The 22,953-nt window shown below is 53.4% G+C and overlaps 7 protein-coding genes across 7 annotated transcripts; 1 reads left to right on the top strand and 6 right to left on the bottom strand.

Moving 5' to 3' along the window:
• Positions 1–43: 43 nt before the first annotated feature.
• On the bottom strand, positions 44–4,660 carry PG998_001762 (C2 domain-containing protein; the record flags this gene model as incomplete). Its single annotated transcript, XM_066868580.1, has 3 exons — positions 44–1,381; positions 1,433–4,396; positions 4,469–4,660. The coding sequence occupies 3 exons, from the start codon at positions 4,658–4,660 to the stop codon at positions 44–46; spliced, it is 4,494 nt and encodes a 1,497-aa protein (XP_066736995.1).
• A 2,797-nt stretch (positions 4,661–7,457) lies between these two features.
• On the bottom strand, positions 7,458–8,935 carry PG998_001761 (uncharacterized protein; the record flags this gene model as incomplete). The annotated part of the gene is made up of 4 exons (XM_066868579.1): positions 7,458–8,051; positions 8,107–8,237; positions 8,291–8,578; positions 8,647–8,935. The coding sequence occupies 4 exons, from the start codon at positions 8,933–8,935 to the stop codon at positions 7,458–7,460; spliced, it is 1,302 nt and encodes a 433-aa protein (XP_066736994.1).
• Positions 8,936–10,825: 1,890 nt separating this feature from the next.
• Positions 10,826–12,975, bottom strand: PG998_001760 (autophagy protein Atg22; the record flags this gene model as incomplete). The annotated part of the gene is made up of 4 exons (XM_066868578.1): positions 10,826–12,480; positions 12,561–12,566; positions 12,642–12,682; positions 12,743–12,975. The coding sequence occupies 4 exons, from the start codon at positions 12,973–12,975 to the stop codon at positions 10,826–10,828; spliced, it is 1,935 nt and encodes a 644-aa protein (XP_066736993.1).
• A 2,423-nt stretch (positions 12,976–15,398) lies between these two features.
• Positions 15,399–16,611, top strand: PG998_001759 (glycoside hydrolase family 10 protein; the record flags this gene model as incomplete). The annotated part of the gene is made up of 4 exons (XM_066868577.1): positions 15,399–15,801; positions 15,881–15,927; positions 15,997–16,437; positions 16,519–16,611. 4 exons carry the CDS (start codon positions 15,399–15,401, stop codon positions 16,609–16,611), a joined length of 984 nt encoding a protein of 327 aa, XP_066736992.1.
• Positions 16,612–17,293: 682 nt separating this feature from the next.
• On the bottom strand, positions 17,294–17,933 carry PG998_001758 (uncharacterized protein; the record flags this gene model as incomplete). Its single annotated transcript, XM_066868576.1, has 3 exons — positions 17,294–17,398; positions 17,434–17,549; positions 17,792–17,933. The coding sequence occupies 3 exons, from the start codon at positions 17,931–17,933 to the stop codon at positions 17,294–17,296; spliced, it is 363 nt and encodes a 120-aa protein (XP_066736991.1).
• A 974-nt stretch (positions 17,934–18,907) lies between these two features.
• PG998_001757 (tetracenomycin polyketide synthesis O-methyltransferase tcmP) lies at positions 18,908–19,858 on the bottom strand (the record flags this gene model as incomplete). Its single annotated transcript, XM_066868575.1, has 1 exon — positions 18,908–19,858. The coding sequence occupies one exon, from the start codon at positions 19,856–19,858 to the stop codon at positions 18,908–18,910; it is 951 nt and encodes a 316-aa protein (XP_066736990.1).
• A 1,148-nt stretch (positions 19,859–21,006) lies between these two features.
• Positions 21,007–22,672, bottom strand: PG998_001756 (uncharacterized protein; the record flags this gene model as incomplete). Its single annotated transcript, XM_066868574.1, has 5 exons — positions 21,007–21,585; positions 21,624–21,770; positions 21,847–22,081; positions 22,139–22,392; positions 22,487–22,672. The coding sequence occupies 5 exons, from the start codon at positions 22,670–22,672 to the stop codon at positions 21,007–21,009; spliced, it is 1,401 nt and encodes a 466-aa protein (XP_066736989.1).
• Positions 22,673–22,953: the final 281 nt, after the last annotated feature.

Genomic DNA, 22,953 nt, shown 5'->3' with positions numbered 1-22,953 from the left:
CTTCGGGTGAACTAAGACTACTCGGAGATCCACGCTGGCGCAACTAGCTGGGCGTGACCTCGCGACTAGGCTTGCTGCCCCCCTTGGAGAGGAAGCTCCGCCTCATCGTGTTTCCACTGCGCGGGCTATCGCTGCTAGTCGTGGGCCGGCTGTTCTCCTCAAACGAGCTCTTGATGACCACGGCTCCAGTGCCGACCTTGATCTCCTTTTCTCCGCCAGACTGGGTATCGTCAACAAAGTAGAGCGTCTCGCCCAGATCGTCATCGCTGCCAAATGTGTGGTGATCCTTGACCTCGAGGCGGAACTGAGTGTCGGCAGTGCACGTGTGCGTGAATGTCTCGCCGTACTGGATCTGACTGGTAGCTGACTTCTGGTGCTTGGTCTTTCCAACGACCTTGTCCTTGGGTGCCAGCTGGCGGATCAGCACGTAGGCATCCGACGATGGCGGGAAGCCAGTCGCGGAGATCACGGTGAAAGTAGCAGTGCCTGCTCCAGCGGCACCTGGCGCCATGCTATGCACCGATACGCCGCCCATGCTTGTGGTACGTTGGTGGTGGTTGCTGTGTGCTGAAGCAGGCGGGGTCTCGGGTGACTCGGCGCCATCAACGCGAGGCCCTGTAGATCGCCTGAGACCTGGAGCTGGTGTGGCTGCTTCCCCATTCGTTACGATGGATGGGACGTCAGGATTGCCGGGCGGCATGAGGGTGCCGTTGCTGTCATCATCCTTCTTTCCGCGGAATCCCCGTCTGAGGAAAGAGGCACCCTTGCCGACACCGTGTCCAACAACTCCTGCTACCGCAACGCCGCCTTTGATAGGGGCACCTGCCACTCCCGTGACAATTCTACCGGGAGCCCCGAATGTTCCGGCGAAGGTACCCGTTCCCATGCGTGTGCGCGTGACATAGTCGGGTCGGAAGAGTAGCCGGATGCGGATCGAACCGGACTTGCCGTCTAAGAGAAGCTTCATCTCCTTCGCCTTGAACGGATCAAGTTGCTCCAGGTTGATGTCTGCTCCGCCAAGGAAGTCGGGCTTGTCTGCAAAGTCATAGTCGTACACATTGACATGGAAATTGGCAGCAGTACGAGATGGCACTGCCACTTCGAAGAACTCATTCCAGACAGGATCAAGCGTCTTCTTTACCGTCTTCGTCTTATAGATATCTTGACCGTTGAGTTCGAATCGGGCGTAAGGGTCACTCTTGCCGTTGGAATCGGCAGCAGGCAGGCCAGCCGCGTCCAAAACGTCGACACGGAGGTTGCCCATGTTGTTGATACTTTCGCTGGGATCGAGTTCCATTTGCACAGGAATGTACTTCAGGCTTACCTTCACCCAGGTTCCTCCATTCTCGCCGTCCTTGAACTTCAGTACGGTAGGGTTATTCTGGCGTGTGTTAGCAATAGCGCAGCGGACAGGCATGCCTCGGAAGCTTACCAGGCATTGTTTGAGAGTATCCAGGGTGTTTCCGGCGAGACGAGCGATGGTGTGATCCTCATCACGCTCCTCGCCAGGTTTCTCTCGCTTTTCCCGGACCTTCAGCGTCAATCTAGAGAAGTCGAGTTCGCGGATAAAGCAATCCCCAATCTCGTCAAACTTATGCGACTTGTGCTTAGCTGAACCGGATACATACGAAGGGAACAGCATGTCGTCAACATATACTTCAACGTGGGAACCACTCTTGGGCATTTCAGCTTCCATGAAATGGAAGATGAGGAAGCCGGACTCGTGCTTGAGCAGTTCTTCAGGCGTAAGACGGATCTTTGGAGCCTGTCTGGGGGCATCACGGCGATCGGAGAAAGTTGGCGACGTTGGCGTGATCGGCGGCATTGACGGGGACAAGGGTGCACTTTGGCCGTTCTGCGTTGGTTTCCGCTCCAGCGACGTGATCTTTCCAGCATCCACTGACCGAGAGAGCTCCAGAGAGTTATTCGATTCCTCGGCTGCCGCCGCTTCCTCCTCCTCTTCATCATCGGGGTCGGCGATGTTCAAGCATGGGAAGAAAGATGCGGTATAGCAAAGGACACCCTTGGCAATGCCTTTCCCATGCAAGCGAAGACCACCCTCGAGGAGTGGTTTTCTATCGTTGACAAGGTATTCGCCATTTTCGTCCTGGGTGATATAATCGCTAGCCAATAACTCAATGAGACCCAGGCTGCGATCCTTGCCCATTTTCTCAGCATCCATAACTTCCAAAGTGAGGCGATCCCTTGACGAATGCATCGGAATGTAGATGACTTCGTCGAATTCAGGGCTGAGGGTATTGCGATGTGTTACCGTCCTTCCCTTCTCGATACCAGATAGGACCACACGAACATAGGGGTCCGATTTACCCATGGTCTCGAAATTACGAAGGTCGCGAGCGTTCTTAAAATGCAGACGCATGACACCTATCGGTGTCTGGTAACCACCAGTGCCGGCCAAGTCACCCGTCACAGCAACGGGCTTCCACTGTGCAGTGACCTTGATACGCCCAGAACTGACATTCGAGAGATTGTACCAATCCTTGCCCTGTTCCATCATCTCTAGTAGATCCTCCAGCTTGATTTGGTAAGTACCGACAAGCTGGTCACCGGCGAGTTCTCGGTCATCTTTGATCGCAATTCCCAGTTTGGCATTCTTCCTGTCGGAAATGAGGACCTCCTTGTAGCCATCGTCCCAAATCGGATTGTTGGTGCGCTTGAGTTTCTTGGTGTGGTGAATCTCCTTGCCATTGAGAAGCAAAGCGGCGTAGGGGTTGAGAAGCCCGACCATGCTCTTGCTACCGTCCAGATCCTTTGCCTGATGAAGGGTGAAGCGGAGAATACCAGTGTTTGTCTCGGGGGGCGGCTCCACCTTCCCGTCAGGCAAGGTAGTTTCCTCCAATACGGGGAAGAAGCGAACATCGGCAGAGACTACACCACGGGCTTTTCCGTTGGACGTGACCTCGAGTCGCTCATTCTCAAATACGTTCGCCTCTTCCAGTTGATCCAGCTGGAAAGAAGCTATTCCAAGCTCCTTATCCTTTCGGATTTCATTATAGTCGAAGATCTCCAAATCAAGGCTGTCGTGGAACGAACTAATGATGACGTACTTGGTTTCGTTCCAGCGAGGATTGGATGTGTCTTTGATTGTTTTGGTCCGGGCGAGCTCTCCACGTCGGCTCAGCGAGACGATGACATAGGGGTCTACAGTGCCAGCAAAGTTGTCGGGGTTCTTCAGGCCTTGAGCTCCGTGGAGCGTCACCGCGACAACGCCGATTGCTTGGTCGACTGGCGTTCCAGCTAGCATCTTGGCGACTTCGATGGGGAAGACATTGGGATGGTACATCATCGGTTGCAGGTTTCCGTGTATCTGTTCAAGGATGAAGCTCTCGAGACCCGGGATGAAGTTGATATCAAAACCAAACGTCTCTCCACCCAGAGGCTTGCATACGTAGTCAATCTCGGGGCGTCCCATGAAGCACATCTCTACCTTCTCAATGTGAGGGAAAGGGAACTGCAGTTTGAGCTTGAGGCGCATAATGCCGGAGAACGCCATGTCCTCAACAATTACGTCGAGGCCCTTGCTAATCATGGCCTTTCCAACCCGAATTTCCAGGACGACCTTGGGATTGACCTTGTTCTTGATCTGTTTGTGGGTCATATCGGCGGTATCATTGGGGGTGAAGCTGAATTTCCAGTCCATGATAACCATATCATCCTCGGCTTGCAGAGTCTTGACATGTTCCATGCGCGGAGGCTTCGAGCCCAACGTGAAAGTTTTCAGCTTCAGGCTGTCGAGGAAGGCCGGAGTTGCGGAGCTCAGGACTTGGTCGACTGAGTTGATGATGGTCTCGGCAAGTACTGGCTGGTAGATGGGCCAGAACTTGAGCATAAAAGCATTGATCCATTCCAGGGACTCGGCGTCCACGTCCGTCTTTCTCATAAGGGACATTTCCCTTGTTACGTCGTCTCGAAAATTGCGGCGAACCCGTCGAATGGAGGTGCGGTAGTAGGTCGAGCAGATTGCCATGACGATGAAGACCCAGGACAAACCGCCGCCCAGGACAGCCACCAGCCAGGACGAGAGGCAGGCGAAGATGATGATGCCAGCATTGTGGTACCAGTCTCCGTAGAGGTGAGCAGGAATCTTCCCCTCCAACCATGTCTGATGGTCGAGCAGACTCTCGGCGGTCATGGGGCTGTCGTGGGGCCAACCGAAACGCTGCGGCCACCCGACTCTGGCAGCAATGTCTTCGGGCCTCTCTGTATCGTTCGAATCATCTGAGAAGGGGTTTCCCTCCTTGTCTTTGGGAACGTCGATCGCACCGGCTCGCGAGGGCGAGGGCAGTTCGTAGTCGGCTTTGGCTCCGTCGTCGGCGTCAGTGACCACCGCCACAGCCTTGTGTTTTCGATGAGGTCGCAGCTCGTCAGGTACGGCCTGGAGGTAGGGAAAGTACGCAGTCAGCAGTTTATTCGGTTAGGGATCACGATAGACGCGAGGGAGACTCACAGCCTTGGCCTGGCGCCGCTTCTCCTCGGGGCTGGCGTCTGGGTCGAAAGTGAAAGCAGCTACGCCAGCATTTTTGCTCTCCTCCACCATCTTTCTCTGGGCATCGTTGGCGGTGACGCTCGAGTCCGGGTTGCCGGCGGCCTCGATGGCGCCCTGCTGCTTAAGCTCCGCGGCGGATTGTTCGGTCGCCATTGCGACAATGGGCTTCTGCGAGAAGGAAGCGCTTCGCTGGCACTTGGGTTGTTGTTCTTGCTCGAGAAGCCACCGAGTCTGTCGAATGAAATTGGGCAAAAGGCAGTAGCTTAGGCCATATGCTGGAGGTTGTTGCTCTCCTACAGACTTGGGTAGTGTAGAGCTAGCTGTAAGCTTATTTTGATGTGGTGAGGCGTCTACAAGCTGCCTTGAACCGTGCTAATCGAGGCCAATGGGCGGCAAAGCTATTGAAATAGATTAAAAAAAAAAGAGACAAGCAATACACGTGGTGAATCAAGATGAGGCGGGTTGTTGCCCCGATAGCTTTGACGGGAATAGCGCCGTGGAAGTGTCGCAGCGGCAGAGCAGTAAGAGGTAAGGAAGAAGACGAGGGGTTGGTGGAAAGAGAGGCGTAGGAGCTGGCGATAGCTGCAGAAGTAGTGGAAGAATGCAAGCCGCGAAAAACAAGTTACACGAGTCAATGAGAGGTTTCGAAATGGCCAGCCTTTTGGGCTGGTAAGCGACCAGAAGCTGTCCTTTTCCAAGATCCAAGGCAACACGACACACAGGCCCGCGGCCAATTACACGGCAGGTACAGAGTACCACAGCACAGCAAAACACAAGCACAAGTACACCCATACTACCATAGCACACCACACACAGGGTCTCGGCTACTTCATTGGGAAGTGCCCAGATTCAGATCGTGGGCTCCAAGCCTCCAACTACGTAATTACAGCTGGGGGGGGGATGGACGTGCAATTGCGCACGCAGCAGCTCGTTAGTTTCCGCGCAGAAAGTCCTGTTTTGCTCCAATCACGACGCTTGAAGGAGGCCGGACAGGCCTAATCTACGGTGGGGGGGGCTGGATTCAGAGAACCTACTGTAGTGGGCGAGGTGGGGGCTGGCACCGGGTCGCTAGTCCACTACCAGCGACATTACTTTAGCGTGCTCGAAATACCAGGATGCCTGCTTCTCTTTCCAGCATTGCGGCCTAGAATCCGATGGCATCAAGCAAAGCAGCTGGCAGGCCGACCCAACAGCTTGGTCCGGGTATAAGCAAGCATGTGTTCTTTTCAGGGAAACAGGCATCAGGCACATACTCGTACCAGAACTCGCTCGTACTATCCATGGCCAATGGCACATGACGGCGTCATCGGCACCGTTTGGCGTTATTGGCATTCCACCAGCCCACGTCCGTCTTGTTTAATGGTGATTCTCCCCGGGCCCCAAAAAGGTTCGTGCTATTAGGTTGAAATCAGCATGCAACCTTCTGGGTTCCTGTACCTGAGGCCGGGTGATTACGTACCCAACCGATGCCGGCACGCGGCACTTCGATACATTCCAACCTTACGACTATTCTCTGCCAATGCTGTGTCTGTGGATCAGCGGAAAGTAATCCAATTTCAAGTCGCGAGAAAGAAAATGATCTGAGCCAAATCGCAACCTAGCTAGAAAGACTACATACATACATATGCGTACATACATATGCGTTGAATCGCATCCTTGCCGCACATCTTTGGATTCCTTGGCATATCACGCACACATCGCTTGCACATGTGTGTAGTTGAGCTACCAAGCCGAACATTCGGAACCCGCTCATCTGCACAATCCCAAGATACAAGACGACAACACGAAGCGTAACCGTGCTATACAGAAGTGTCCCCTATCTCAGCTCCACATGCAAATTACGACTGACAGGCGCGCCGGTCCCGAGGGGTCCAACTTGCGCCGAACTAAACTTATACTACACATTCCCCGCTACCGATCAGATCCCATTGGTACAGGTGCAGCCCGGGTACCCGTCCCAAGCGCCTCGGGCTCGAACAGAATGCGTGCCACTTCAAGTCGTGGCTAGTGATGTCTCGAGGGAATAACCTCGTTCGACACGTGCATCCGGTCAGGGGGCTATTAAAGAGCAATAAAACACTAGGTCGAATGAACCCCTCCTTGTTAAATGTTCGATAGTGTATATTATGTCGTTTAATTTATATATATAGAACCGTCTTACTGGGCTACCAACTCTAATTCCGGACGTAGATATTCACTTGGAAAGGAGACTCCTATTAAACACGGCCTTTATAACATGATTTAGCTGCCCTTGGATTTGCAGTCTACCTACCTTAACAGAATACACAGGATATCACACCGCAGAATAGAACAGACACACATCTAACGAGTGTCAGTAGTAGAAAAAGAAGATAGTTAACTGAGTTACTATGTACAGGTAAAGACATCTACCTTAGACATCAGCTCCCATCCGCCCAAAACCAACCACGGCTTGCTTCGCCCGCCCGGAGTAAGTATACTTAGTCCAATGCTCGACATACCCATGATTGGCCGCTTCCGGAGTAAGAATATAGCCATATTACTGCTCAACGAGGGCCGTACTCCTGCATCAGCTACGTGCCCCCTTTTCGCATCACACCGCATCGGCTGGGCCTGGGCCTGGGCCACCGATGCTGCTAACAACACATTGCTTTGTCACGTGCTTTTCCAACTCATTCTTGCGGTCTTGTTCTCCCCTAGATCTCATCAGCATCGTCCCGACTTGCCTGCAGATGCCACCGAACCCAAGGACACCCCGCAAAAACTGCAGGGTATCTAACAAACACCTCCCCTGAACGCCGGGCAAGAAAAAGCATAACCCAATTTGCGCTGCACATTAGATAACTTGATACTGGTATATAAATGTGGGACCATATTTCAAGCTAACGGGTGGGATCGCCAAGGTTGATAATCGGCCCAGTAATAGGGGCGGCTTGGATATGGCGCGTGCCATAAAAGGAGAGGCCGCCGATTACTGGATAACCTTCGAGCAAAGAAGGCATCTGATAGGCTCTGTCCATGACTTCTCTCCGCCAGAAATGTCTTGCCGGAGGTCTGTAATCTCCACTACCGGCGGAGATATCTCGTTTCTGATGACACCCTCGAAGAGACCTTCGTAGGGCTTGGATGCGCTTGACTCGCCAGCGTCAGATTTTCGTGGACGGCCCCTCTTTTTGGGCTCGCCGTTATTGCTGGAGGACGCGACGGGTATGGTAGTGCTATCCTTCCTGCCAACGTTCATGTTCTCGGCGTTATTTTCGACATCGGCAAGCTTGATGGTCTTCTGGTCTTCCGGCTTGACGTCAATCGAATGCTGTGTTGTTTGGGCAGCACCAGACTCGCTCGGGCTAAGAGGTCGCTTGGGTCCCTCACCATCCGCGTTCTCTTCCTTGACAGGCTTGGATCTGTGCGACTTGTCGGTGCCGAGGCGCTGGTAGGTGGCCATCAGGGCTTCGCGGAGGAGGCAGTCGTCGTGTAGCCAGCTTGAGCAGCCATCGCTGTTGCAACCAATCAAAACCTTATCGGGGTTCTCGGGCTGATTGCAACGGCAACGAGGCTCCACAGACTGTAGTTGAGGCAGTTAGCGGCATGTTCTTGGGTGCTTGCCGCTGCGAACTTACCGATAGTTCCATGGTTCGCACGTCTATAGCTTGTCGCCAGTACAAAGCCGACTGAATCTCTTCCTCATTTTGCTCGTCCCATTGGTTAACTGTGGCTGAAGCAGTGACGCTCACGACATTGATGACGTCCACTGTAGGTTTGGTTAGATAACTGCCGAGTATCATACTGCTCATGAAAACATACTGTGGTTGGAAGCTATCAGCTCGTTACGCCCGTGATACGGCTGCCTGCCTTGGACATATTTCTTCCCATCCTGCGTGCCAGAAGGCAGCTCATCGGGCCAATACATCCAGTAAACTCTAGCATATACGTGATGCTCGTCGCTGGCGCGAATTTCGAGAATCCGGGCAACCCAATCGTCATCTGATCGCTTCCTCGGCTGCATCGCTTCGTCTGGGTTCTTCTGTCGCTGAATTGTCGAGCTGTTGGCGACAAAGATGAAGCCTTCGCTGTAGTACTTGATCCCGTTCACTATGGTAATAGCCGCGTTAGTATAGAGCCATCCCTAAAACGCGCGGAGAAGGGGGAGGTTCACGTACAAACAAAGCTGTTGTATCTCGTCATATCAACCCATTCCTGGTTTGGCGTGACAAGGAAATGACGGTCCATTGTGTTATTGGGGTCCTTGAACTTGCCCGTGGGCGCAAAGGGCGAAACCTGCAGAGGTGTCTTTTGTGGTGGCGGAGGGCTTTTCTCTTTCGAACCCTGGCGCCTCCTCTTCTTCTGCTTCTTGTCCTTATCGCCCGGGGTCGGGTGAGTTACCTTGAAGGGGCACTCTGCCCAGCTCTCGTCCTGCTCGGCCCTTGGTCGCTTGCGTGCGCTCGCCATGGTTTATGAGGTACTGACCAACGGGCGCGTTCGAGGAAGGGAGGGAAAAGGTAATAGTCGATAGAGTACGCGGTTAGGCAAGGCAGCTTCTGGTCGTGTCAAAAGACCGGCGCGTTCTGCGAGGTTGAGGCGCGGGGGAAATGATAATCCTGGTGGAGGCGCCCTGGGCGAGAGAAACAGTTTGTCGCAAACCCAGCCGATTGGTGATGTATATCCCTTGTGCGAGTGTGCGCGGTAGTGTGATGCGATGGCAGGATTGCGACAAGCAATCTTCAATCCAACAGCGTGACAAAAAACCGAGCTTGAATTGGGCAACCAAAAGCAAAATAGAGTAAAGGAAATGCCCCAGGATAAAATGAAGGCTTGATGGATATGGGGATGTAGTCGCGCGCGCCAGTGGAGCGAACAGTGGTGATATCAATCGAAACCGCCGGCCGTTCAATGGAGAATTCAGTGGCGGGGGAAGAGCATCACCAATGCAAGGCAGTCACACTCAGCAAAAAGAGAGTGCTGGATAGCTAGAAAGCTAGCTGTCTTTTTTTTCCTCCCGCTGACAGGGAACGCAAATGATGTGGAGGAACGACGAGTATGTCAGATTTGGGGGTGGTTTGGAGACCAATAGCTTCTTGAGAAGACGCGACTGTCTGACTGGCTTGGGGAATTGAATGTTGGGTTCCAATTGCCGAGCCCGGTGTAGAGTAGCGGGAGCGTTGAATGCGATGATGAAGGTTGTGATGCGATGGAGATGGATGCGGACTGCGGAAAGATGGATATGCCAGCCTCCCTCAATGGCCGTATCGTCTGCCTGATTCAGCCAGTAGAATACGGAAGCAGGTCGATCAATTGGACGCCGTCGTATCGGTCGGGTCGGTCTTCGCGATCGCGTGTTGCTGACAGAGCTGGAGTGGACTGCGCTCCAAAAGTTCCTAGCCACCTGCTTTTTTTAACCTCTAATCACTATTAGATGGAGCCCTGGAGGAGGAACAGGCACAGGGGAGAGAGAGAAAGAGAGAGAGAGAGGAAAAGGCCCGTCATCAAGCACCACGTGATTGGAGACGCCCAGAGTCTTTAGAGAGGCCAGCTCCAGGCATTGATTGGGGGCTGGGGGACCAGGCCAGCAGTACCAGCACTAACGACTACGACTGCCTAAGCACTCGGATCCTGGCTCGGAAACATTTGGCTCTAACGGCTTTATGACGCTGCTGGAGTGTTTCTCCTGGCCATAACACCGATTGGATATAGCCGCCCCCCCTCCGAAAATGCATGTATTGAGTGAGTTGCATATCTTCATGATGCTTCATTTGCAGAGACTGTAGGGTCATATGCGACCAAGCCAAGAAACCCAACTCGCTCTGAACACCACGTGAGCCAGCTGACAACTAACTACCATCGATCGGAGTAGCTCATTTCATGTACTCGTCGTATAAAGCGTGCCACCGTATAGATGCGTAACGCATACCCACCACGTCGCACAGGAACGACAACCAGTACTACGCATTCAGGTACTAAATAATACAATGCTGGTGGGGTCTCGAGCAGTTTGGCCACCAGCGTGCCCAGTGCTGTTGTTGTTGGTTCAGTCCCTTGGATGCCAAACTACCTACACGCATGAGGTATGCAATTTTACATGCCGTTAAGTCAACCCGCGGCGTAACTGTGCACGCCTTTCTTCTTCTTATCCATGACGGGAAGCTAATTGCTGAGTTTGCCAATGTGCACCTGGTCTGCCTTTGTTGTTTGTCATTGCTGTCATGTTTCGCGAATGGCCAGGAGACGAAACAGGCGTGAATTATGTGAGTAGATAGTCTAGAAAACCAACGCCAACGCCATGCAATCTCGGAAGGGGCAGTCCAAAGTACAAAACGCCATGTCGGTCAGGGTCCCTGTCTATTAACCATCGCCGTCATACGATGCGAGCATTCCACGGGATTCGTCGTCTGCGTGGGGTAGACTAGATGCGTCTTCCTGGTTCTTAAATCCCTCGAGCACCTCGGCCAACTTTTCGCCTTCGATCTTGCCTCGTTCTACATTCACAAGATATATGAGCGGTGCTGGAAGGCCGACTAGCACCGCCAGGAACCAGAAGGCGGGTCGGATCTCCCCAGAGGCGTCAATAATGGCACCGACGATGGCCGGCCCAAAGACACTGGAACCCTTGTCAGTGATGGCGTAGAGTGCGTAGAATGCTGCTTCCGATCCGGGAGGAATGAGCTCTCCATATAACGACCGACAATACGCGCCGAGCCCACCCAGCACCAATCCGTAAATAGCAGCCAAGGGATACATTTCCCACGGCTGCTGTAGCCCGATGACCCCCCATTGCTTTACGAACGGCAAGTAACCCAACAAGCCATAAATAGGGATGATTTCGAACAGCGCTATACAAGCCAGGATTGTGCGGTGAGGGGCAAGCCCAAAATATCGCGAGACAAACGACCAGGAGAATGCGCCTAGCACACCAGTCGTGGTTGAGATGACATTGATCATCCCCAGCGCCCACGGCTTCATACCCAAGGCTGTTTTTGCATACAGTATAGCGGTCGTGGAGGTCGTAGCAACGGCGTCTGACAGCAGAAACCATGCTGCCAGGAAGAGCACAATGTCGCGGAGGCGCCTGGCAAGTTTGATGGTGCGGTACAGGTTTTTCCACGCATAGACGATATAGGACAACCAAGCCCAGCGGCTGTTCCCGTCAGTTTTGGGTAGTGGAGGTCCAGGCCGCGGTCTCAACCACATAGCTGCAGGTATGGTGAAGATAGCCCACCATGAGCCAATGACCAGGAGAACCACTCGTTGTGACCACGTCGAGCTCCCCATCGCGATAAGTATGAGAATAGACATGCACTGCACGAACAAGCCCGCGCCGTACCCGATCCCTATACCCTTGGCTGAAATTTGGGTAGATAGTTGCAACTCGATAGAAGTGAGCTCTGAATGCGTGGGTGCTCTAACCAACTCGTTATAGTCAGAATCGGCATCGTTTTGCAGCAATAAAGCTGTTTGCGAGTTGTTCAAGGACCCTTCGGCTGCGGTCGACAAGTGATGTTGCTGCGATTCGGCGCTTGTCTCGCGGGGGTCGGACGTGACGACGCCGGCGACTGCGGCCTCTTGCACCCTGGGATGATGACGGACCAGTAGTGGCAGAAACGAGTTCAAGAGGACAAACGAAGCGCCAAACGACACATTGGAGACGATGGCCAGTAAAGCGCCGAGGACATAAATCTCCTTGAAGACGAATATAAAGGCCATGACGCAAACACTACCGACCCAGCCAAACATCAGGAGCAGGCGTTTCCTGTAGTTTCCATGATCGGCCGCACAACTAATGCTGACAACAAGAAGGGCCTGAAGCAGCACGCTGATACTAAAGGTGTACATGGTGAAGCTCGCCGTGTTGATCTCGATCCCGAGCACGTTTACGATACACTGCGACTCCTCCCCTTTGGGAGGTTTGATATCGCTGCTTGGGCATGGCGACTTTCGATCGGATAAGAGCACGCCATTGTCTCTGGCCAGGCTTTCGAGTAGGATTGGGATGAAGGAGGCTGTAGAAGTTGGGTGTTAGTCGCAGCGGATTCGAGTCTGCGCAAAGCATGTCGCATGCATGCACGGCGGCCGTACTTACAAATGGCTATCGCATGGGCAGGTTAGCTATCCGTATCACCACCAGCATGGGTATTGAGACGGGAATGGAAGCTGGACTCACCACATATCATGTAGGTTTCAGCGGCAAAAGCGTACATGTACCTTTTCGGGGCCTCGGGGTCAGCATTTCCGGGCATTCAAGGGCAGTGATGTTGCGCTCACCATCCCGCGAGCTCCTTGCTGGTGGTAGGCCGCCTATCTTCGGCAGGATAGCGACCTTCGCCGCGCTCCCCGTTCTCGATGCTCGTTCTGGGACTCATGGCGTCGGATTCGGACGTCGATCTTTCATCGTCGGCTTCGAATGAAGATTGGTAAGATTTGAAAGATTTGGCGAAGGATGGAATGGACAAGAGGGTAGGCCGTGGAGGTAAGCGCTCTTCGTTTCGCGGGGCCATATTGGGTTCCGTGCCAGCAAAGCAAAGCAAAGCAAAGCGAGCCGTCGCACAGCAGACACTAAACCACCGCCAATAGTTCGGTCCGCACAGCTCCCTCACACCGTCACATCCATACACCGCCACGCACACACTGCCTAAACTCTGCGCACCTTTGAGTGCATGTACGTACGTATGTATGTATGTATGTAGGTAGGTAGGTAGGTATGTGGTCGTTTGCAAGACAGAGCAGCGACCCCCAGCCGTCACCTGCTAGCCTGAGATTGTGTTATTACTATTATTAGTGTTGTTGACTGGACCTGGAGACACAGGCACAGGCACAGGCATAGGCACAGGCACAGACGCCCCCTTAATTGCTTGTTGGGCTGCAAAGTAGCCAAACATGCGCGTTAATCGGTTACGTGCAGGTGGGTGGGGTTTGTTTTTCGAGATGACAATCGTCAATCGACCTTCTTCCTGTTGGCTATGGCGAATGCGTTCAGCAGCTGGGCGAGCAAAAGCGGTTGCCGCGAAGTTCGAAGATTTACCACCACAGGTCTTGATAGGCACAAGTAAGATGAAGAAAAGTTGCGATGGGAAGGTTGTCAAGGAACGCTCCAAGGGGCTTCGTTGTTGTACCCAGCTTTTCTGACGATTCTCGGTGTACATCGTAGCGATTTTACTATAGGCGACGCATCCGCCGCATATGCAATATGTGGCACGCACTCAACACCATGATCGTCGTCTTTCTAGGTGCCGCCTTCTTGAAACCTCTCGTAGAGGCCCAATGTGGATGCTGAGCCACAACCGCGAAACCGTCGTAAGATTCAAGCGCCCTCTCTCTTTCACTGGCCAATTTAGCGTCCTCTCCCAACCCCCTGGGACCCTTGCGGAGAGAGGCCGAGCCCAGAGCCGGTGGAAGCTCTCGCCGTATATGTAGCCTTGAGACCGGCATTCCCAACTAGGATCTGGAGCTGGGAGCTTGGCCTGCTGCTACGCTACGACTCCACCACTCCAGCACGAGAACGCGGGGTCGTGGTGGCTCTCCCCCGAATGATCATTGCTGTCTGCGACATCGAGATCTCATGCTTTCCTTCAGAAAATCCTGATCTGGAGAGAAGGGAGTCCATGGTTACGGATGACCTTGCCTTCAGCCAGGCCATCTTTATGGGTGTGACCCATCGACCATGGGTAACATATAACCATAGGTTTCCACCAGTACCATTGTACTACCATGTATCTGTAAGCCGGTTATACACCTTTACTATAACAAGCACGCACGCACGCACGTGTGCTCATCGAGTACCTACTGCCTACTAGTGTTTTCCTTACTGGGATTGGGCTATACTTACGTAACAAGTGCCCAGGCCTGCCACAAAGCTTGTGTCCCTCGCCAATAGGCATTTCCAGGAACCAAGCGTTCGAACATGTACGCCTGGGGCTCACTCAGAGCTTATATATGCCAACCACAAAGCGTCTCGGCTGGTTCGGTCAATGAGGTGAGGTGGCTATGTCGATAGCATTAACAAGATCGATGACGATGGCAACATCACTGACTTATTAACATGCCATGTCCGCAATTTGCAAGCAATATGGAACCAGGTCCTAGTGGCATGATGAAAGACGTTTGTGGCTGACGGGGGTTCCTTCGCCGATATTCGATATTGGGACGCATGTTCAGTTTCCAGATGGCGTCTTGCGCACCGAATGATGCTACGGCAGGGCGAGGCTGCAGACCCGAAGTCTGTCCAACTTTGGGTCCTAGATATCATGTGAGCCGGTTCGATTTCTATAGATGGAATTCGACCTGGCCGCACGCTCTAGCAGGTCAATGATGGTGTTGGTGTGTGTTGGCCGTCGCTAGGTCATCGATGCCAAGACGGGCCACCCTGTCGTCGATCTTTCCGGGGTGCTTATTTCCATCCTTTCCAGCGACCGTATGTGCCGATGATCTGGCATATGGCCCGAACGTCGTTCTTTCAGGCTATTGTCTTCACCCACGGTTGACATGTTCCTGGGTTCCATGTACCCAGGTTCGTACGGTCGACTCAGGTCTTATTCGTGGATCTCCATGTGCATTTTCCCCATTGGGTGCTACCATCCAGCCGCCCCGATGCTTCCCCATACTGTTGCACACCCGTCTTAGGGCAAGGGGAGTATCAGGGGTAAGCCTTCGGCTCCGCACTTTGCTCAATGGGAACTACGTGTACGTCTTCGACCCCACATTGACATGACTCCTGCTCGATGAACTGGACCAAGCAAGTGCTATGGTTGCTTTGCTTCAACACGGCCGACCATCTCTGGTTCGGTCGTCATCTTCCGTGACGGTTTGCCGCCCGAACTATAAAGCTCACGCCTAGAGCCGCCCTTGGGATTTGCGTTGCCAGAAGGAGCAACTGCAACCTCCCGCCTTCTAAACACCACGGTGATCAAACCGCTCCATCAAGATGAAGTCCGCACTTGTTCTGCTCCTGGCCCCCTTGTCCGCCCTCGCGGCCCCCGCCGAGCTCGTCGGACGCCAGTCCCACCCAAGCATCGACCAGCTGATCAAAAGCAAGGGGAAGCTTTACTTTGGAACCTGTGCTGACCAGCGCACCTTGTCGAACAGCCAGAATGCCGGTGTGATCAAACCCGACTTCGGCCAGCTCACTCCCGAGAATTCCATGAAGTGGGACGCCACCGAGCCTTCTCGAGGTTCGATGAGCTATGGCGGTGCTGATTACCTCGTGAACTGGGCGCAGGAGAACAACAAGACAGTCCGAGGTCACACCCTCGTCTGGCACTCGCAGCTCCCTGGCTGGGTCAGCAACATCAGGGACAAATCAACCTTGACCACCGTCATTCAGAACCGTAGGTCCTTGTCCCTTGACTCACGGGCAACGGAGCGAAGTTTGCTGTGGGAAGTAGCTGCTGACTTGGAACTTTCAAGACGTAACGAACCTCGTCACTCGATACAAGGGAAAGATCCGAGCTTGGGTATGTTGCATCACTTAGCCCCTATTCGGGGATGTTTCCCTGCAAGATACTAAGACCACCTACCAACAGGATGTCGTGAACGAGATCTTTGACGAGAACGGCGGCCTCCGCGGATCCGTTTTCTCACAGGTCTTGGGCGAGGACTTCGTCCGCATCGCCTTCGAGGCCGCCCGCAAAGCCGACCCCGACGCCATCCTCTACATCAACGACTACAACCTAGACAGCCCAAACTACGCGAAGTTGACCAACGGCATGGTTGCGCACGTGAAGAAGTGGATCGCCGCCGGCGTCCCCATCGACGGCATTGGCTCGCAGGGCCACTTGCAGGCCGGCCAGGGCTCCGCCAATGCACAGGCTCTCGCCGCGCTCGCCGCCACCGGGGTTAAGGAGGTCGCCATCACCGAGCTCGACATCGTCAACGCTGGCAGCAACGACTACGTCGCGGTGGTCAACGGGTGTCTAAATATCAAGTCTTGTGTTGGCGTGACTGTCTGGGGTGTCCGTGATCCTGTATGTTTGGACCCCGTTGATGTATTCTCCCGGAATTGGGAGTAAATCCATGAAACACATGCTAATGATTCATCACCTCAGGACTCTTGGCGATCACAGAACAACCCTCTTCTGTTCAACGCCCAATATCAACCGAAGGCTGCTTATACCGCTATTGCCAATGCCTTGAAATGAGCATTCAAACAGAGAGCCTAGGGCTCATCATAGCCCATGCTGTCACTGGTCGATGTTGTGTGATATATGCCCTCTGGATAAGTGCGATGCCTGTCTAATCCAAAGGCGATATGTCTTGGAAATGAAAGGGATATAAGGGTAGTTGTGGAAAACAGATCTTAGTTCAAAATCATGACCAGCACTTCAAGAATGAACCAATTTCGATCTTAATCAACGACCAGGCGCGCATCAGCTCCTGGTGCAACACGCCTACTATGGTGATTGTAGAACGTCTATCCCCTTGACTGTAGACTACAACATATACACTGGAGGCAGCTTCAGGTTCTTCAAAAATTGAGATATTCTCGGATGGTGACAGTTTGAGTCGTTGGGGGTAAATAACCTACCCAGGCAACAACATAAATGAAAGCATTTTGCTTTCTCCCCTATAAGTGCTGTAGTTCGCACCAAATAGCATTTGTGACGTTATGTACTCGCTCATAATAAATTTGTATGGAATTGAAAGCATGCCTAACCTTTGCAGGAAAGGCAAGTAAGGGTATTTCCAAGGAGCAATCAACACATCCACAGCATCGCCCCCCGGGTCCTCTTCATAATCGTTAAGTGCCATCCGTCCAATAATGAGCACAACAGAAGCAAAACCACCGGTATGAAGACGCGGGGAAAGAGCCCCAACGACGCCTCACTTCTTGAACATGCCAAATACCTTGTGCTTGAGCTTGTCGGCGGTGCTGGTCTGCTGCTTGGCGGCCGGCGTCGCCGAATCGGCCACCTTCTTCTTGCTTGCCTCGTCGTCGTCGGTCAAGTGCACGTTGGCGGCACCCCCCGGCCCGTATGGTAGGGCTCCTCCTCAGAGTGGCGCGTGGCCGCGGCAGGAACCACATCCTTGTCGGTCCGCAGCCCCGGCTCCTTGCCCGGCTCGCCTATGTTGCCGCCGCCTACATGGCGCGGGGAACGGGATTAGCAGCAATGATTATGGAGAAGGGACATAGAAGGAGTGATTATGGGCATGGCTGTTGTTTGTCAAGGAGGAAATGGGTTCTCAGCCGAGTGAGTCAACCCGCGGGGGCAAGTTTTGGGGTAGCACGAAGGGGCTTTCTTCGATGTAAGTGCTCTAGAATGCGATGGACTGACGACGGGGGTGATAGCGATGGGATTATCCCCTGAGTGTTTGACTCACCTCCTCGACCTGTGGAGTAGGGCCCGGCATTCTGGGTGCCTTCCTCGCCCTGCCGCGTGATCTCTCCGTCGACGTATTGAGTCGAGTCGGGGTTGATGTTACCAGCGCCTCCACGGCCGTGCGATACTTCGGGGGCTGACATTATATCGGTCGCAGAGGTGTGTGTTGATCAATAGCAGGTGTGACTGAGACCTCTAAACTGGACACAGGTATATAATAGACACGGGATTGGATACCTAGGTCTCAACAAAATGATTAGTATGCAACTTTGGCAGAAGCTTCGTCGCGAAGAGTGAATTCAAGTGAGGCCTGGTGTGTGTGGTATTTCTTTTCTTCTCTTAATCTACAGCGCCCCCTTGTCGAACGTCCTGCATCCTGTCATTGGGAGGGGAGCTGAACCGGAACGACCCCAAGGCGTGGCATCCCACAAACTCCAAGACAGCGGGCGAATCAAAGGACGTACCGGATATTACGCGAGCAATGATAATACCTGTAGTAATGAGCTGCAGCAACGAAAAACCAAAGAAAGCATCAGACGAGACTGCGAGAACGGGATGTCTTTTTCCTTGGCCAGCGGTGCCATCCCAAGATTACAGACGAACTCTCGCCTGCTTAAATGCCTGCCAACGTAGCAGCTCTATCCTTGTAAGTCAGCCAGGTCCACCGGCTCACGATAAGAACGCGACAGCGCGAGAGGCAAGCAGGTACACAGAGAGGCACAGTTGCGTACATGCAATCTCCAATGAACCTGCATGCGCATGTTCCTGTACTCACGAAGCCTAAGGCTGGGGGCCTGATGCCGTGACGTAATTCCCGCTACTCATCCCATGATAAGATAATGCGCTGTCACTGGTTGGCCGGCGCCCGCCAAGGAACGGTGGCTGCCCACGGCTTCAGTGGCCTGGATCGGACGGACGCTGACTTTGGATTAGTTAGACCTTAGCAAGTCGCAAGTAGCAAGTAGCAAGTAGCAGAGTAGATATCGTTCACGTACACATGCGAGTTCATATACAACTCTTCGTTGCGACTACCGCTATTTCTTTTAAGGTGACAGTTCACGTGGCTTTCCCTCCCGCCGATCCGTTGCGCCAAACCGTCGAATTTCTCGCAGTGCGACTATATAAAATCAAAACGCCAAAACTGTATGTTTTTTTCAAAAGAAGGGAGAATCGATGCCATTGGTGTGCCGTACGGCCCGAAGAAGGGTGGGTGACTATCCATGAACTCGCGCCATTGGATTCGATCGCGCATCGTCAGATGGGGATGGAGCGAAAGGATCTCCCCGGGCTCATCAATGCCCCATTTGAATGCCGACCCGCTCGTGCGCAGCGCCTTGATGAATGTCGTCAAGTTCACAGAGAGGCTGCCCAGCGAATCGAAGATCAGCTGTCCGCTGAGGCCGTTCCCTCCGAAGTATTCCACCAGATCCCGCATCATGGCCTTGCCGTCTTTCGGCTCCAGATACGGAGTCAGCCCCTCGGCGATGATCAGCGTCGGGCGGTCGGCGGGAATGTCTTTGTACCAGCCCGGCGCGGCCACGTCCAGCGTGCGTAGTGTGTAGTCGCCTTCGGGCTGTGGTATCAGCCGCGACCGCAGGTCGACCACCAAAGGCTGGTCTATGTCGATCCACCGCACCCGCGAACTCTTGTTCACGCGGAAGAAGCGGCAGTCTAGGCCGCAGGCAAGATGCACGACGGTGACAGGTTCTGAATGCGCGTCCAGAAAGTCTTGACACCACTGATCCAGGCGTTTGGCACGGTTGGCGATCCAAGTTACGTATCGCTGGTCGGTGGTAAATTTGAAATGACTCGCATCCATATCGACGTCGCACCGCTCCAGCAGCTGTCTGGCGTAAGGGTCCGCGAGGATGGGATTGGGGCCCTGGGCATCCCGAAGTTTGAACATGACCATGGGCAACAACGTCTGCTCCGATCCGACAAGGATGACCTTCTCTTTGGGCAAACTCGGCGTGATGTTGATGTTGATTTCGCTGGTGGTGCCGCTCCCAGCGATGCTCGGCCTGGATTTTGCGCTCTCATCTGGCGACGGGGAATCCGTTGTACCCATTGATATGCGCGATGCAAATGTACGAAATGTGTCAACACTGCGCCTTTTCTTGCTACCTTGGCGAGTCACAGGCATGCTTTCTACTGAGGAGGTGTAGGTGCTTCGGGCTGTTGGCTTGACGCAGAAGCTACGCTGGATGGATCCGACTTGATGCAGGACACGGCCGCTTTAAGGCAACTAACTGCAAGTTCATCACTGCTGCTCAAGCCCGACCCAAAGGACGGGGTCCGCGAGCCCTTAACCGACAATCTCGAACTGCATGATCGGGAACCAGAAAGAGGCAGGAGAAGTGGCCAGCATCGGTCGCTTGTGCTGGTTCGCTTCCCTAACGAGATGCATGGATCCACCATGGTAAGGATGCCGAGCGGGCAGTCATGCCTTTGTTGGCAATGGCTGTTCAAGCTAGGCGCGCTCTCTCGCGGGACCTAGCCAGAATAGAACTGCTGTGCCTCGCACTAATGACCTCGATCCCCGTGCAATCTCGGCGGCAGTGATTTCCAATCCTCACCAGCCAGTCCGGATTTCAGCCCTGCAACCAACTGCTGGGGCGGTCGCGTCGACCCGTCCATCCCGCTGCCACATGTACCTCGGAGCTCGGTTCCAGATGTCTGATGTATACAGGCCGTGTGTGTTCTGGTGTATGGAGTGTCGCTTGCTAGTCGCACACTACCAGCCTCAATTGCATGCATGATGCTGCACTGAAATGGCTTAGCAGGCCGTCGCCTGTCATGTTGGGCGACGTCTATGGGTCGTTTTAGTAAGCACCTGTCACGAAGGTCCAAAGGTCGGGGTCCAGCGCAGCCCACTTCGTCTGGGCAGGCATGAATAGTCTCCAACAGCACACCTTGACTGGGTGTAAAACCAACTTTCACATGGCCCCTTGCTAGTCTGTTCGAAAATATCGATTTCGAAGAGCAAAGTACGCTAGACGGAACACGATACACTGACAAAGACGCTTAAGGTAGCGGGTATATTCACACGTTATAAAGGTAATGGGAATATACCCGCATCGTTATAGATATATTACTAAGAATAGAGATATATATATGTATAGCTCCACAGCGGGGCATTACGGTTAAGGTATCCTCGATAAGATCCTTTTTTAACCCGGTATATCACAACAGCCGCTATCCAGCAGGGAGATTAGACTAAAAAGCGTAGGCAGAACCTGGCGGAGCCCTGTTCTTTCCACCATCGGAGACCATGTACTCGGTAGTGATAGTAATCTGATGTGAGCTCGGCTTGTGCTGGTGCCGGGGGTTGAAGGGCCTGCTTTGGCTGTTTGATTCCTTGAATGACGGTTGATAGCCCCCACGGCCCGCCTCTAGGTCCCCGTGGCCCGTCTCCTCCTCCTCCTGGAGCAGATCCATGAATGACCTGTCTTCTCCGATTGTGCCTCCAGTCGTCGGGTGCTTCACGGTGTCGAAGCAAATATTCTCCTTGGAGTCAGATGTAATGGTCTCGTTCGGGATGGTGTGTGGGTCTCGACTGCGGGTATCACCGGTGTTGTTGTTGGTGGTGTTCTTCCGGCTTTTGCGTGGATAGCTGCCCAGCCGGTACGAGTTGCCGGACGATTTGGCAGTTATCGTCGACTTGGTCTTGCCGCGCACATTGTTGAAATACTCGCGGAAGAGCGGGTACACCATGGGTAGGTTGGTGAGCACAAAGGAGACGAAAGACTCGCGGATCGACCAGTACCCTGACTCGGCCGGATTGGTGTCGCCCTCCTGTATTTCGATAATTATGAACTGATGAGAAAATGTACCGCTGTCAACCACTGGGCCTTGGGGATACTGACCTTGAGGATGGCCACAGCGCGGAGGATGCCGAACACCATCTCCAAAATGGCGCCGCTAAACATTAATATGATCATGAATTTCTTCCTAAGCGGGAGCTTGGACTTCCAGATCATCTGACCATAGCCGTGAGCACAAATAAGCGAGACGTTTGGTTTCGGAGGAGAAAAGAGGAAGTTTGCGTAATCTTACCGGGATCGGAATCGCCATGAGGTAGAAGTCTGTCACGGTATTCATGACCATGACGAATATAGTTTGCAAAGGGGATATCGCGGGCATACAGTTCACGCCCGGTTGGGGATATATCTGCCAATGGTGGTCGAAGGGCACACATTTGAGGAAGGCGACTAGCAGACACCCGATGTAGGTAGCCGGCAAGACGATAATGGTGCCCTTGATCAGTAATCTGCGGTTTCGCACACCATCGCTGTTGTATTGTCTTAGTAGGATGGATACAACATCTATTTCGGGCTCTATTACTCACGTCAACCTATTGTAGTATAGTGCCCAGCATCCTTTGAGTAACCACATAAGTGTCGTGTACATGAGGAGCCCAAGGACATGATTCTTTGAGCCCCCTATGCGCAGCCGCACTTCTTCCGCAGCTGGACCGCTTAGATCGAGGCTTGCTTGTCGCACGAGAGTGGCTCGGTCTGTATCCGAGATGCCATTGTTGGCAAAGCCCTTCCACCAGGCCACAACCATGTATCCCGCCATCGACTCGATCGACATTACCACCTATTCATGCAACATGTCAGCCGCCGTAAGGCAATTGTACTTTCCACCTTCCCATGGTGGTCCAGTGGACAGAGACAGGCGGGGGCTGACACACAGTGGCCGGTAGCATCAGGTAGTCGTCTGCAGTCAAGCCCTTGAGGCCCACGGCTTTTAAGCGGGCGTAGTAACGGAGGAAGACGAAGACGATGGCTGTTCCAGTCAAGCCCCATACTTCTCTGATGAAGAGCCGACCTTCTCTCTCCTTCGCCGTGGTCATTGCGGCTGCTGCTGATGGGTCCATGCTGGCAATTCAACAGCTAGGGCGGATCTAATAACAAAGCCGAGAAGAGTATCGGAGGGAAGAAGCTGACTGCTTTGAGGGCGAGGTTTCCATGTCTTTTGTGGCAAACATGTCACGGAGCTGGCAACTCTTCCCATCTTAATAGGTCAAGTCAAGCTGTCGGGAAACTCAACAGGCAGACATACCAATCGTTAATCGACCAGTAAGTTTTGATAATATGAGTGTGTTTTCGTGCCCGTTCTGGCTTTCCAGCAGGTATCCGTTTTGCGAAACATTCGATG

Source organism: Apiospora kogelbergensis, assembly GCF_038363985.1.
Source record: "Apiospora kogelbergensis strain CBS 113332 chromosome Unknown utg000001l_segment0_segment0, whole genome shotgun sequence".
NCBI lineage: Eukaryota > Fungi > Ascomycota > Sordariomycetes > Amphisphaeriales > Apiosporaceae > Apiospora > Apiospora kogelbergensis.
This window is presented reverse-complemented; position numbering and strand designations above follow the sequence as displayed.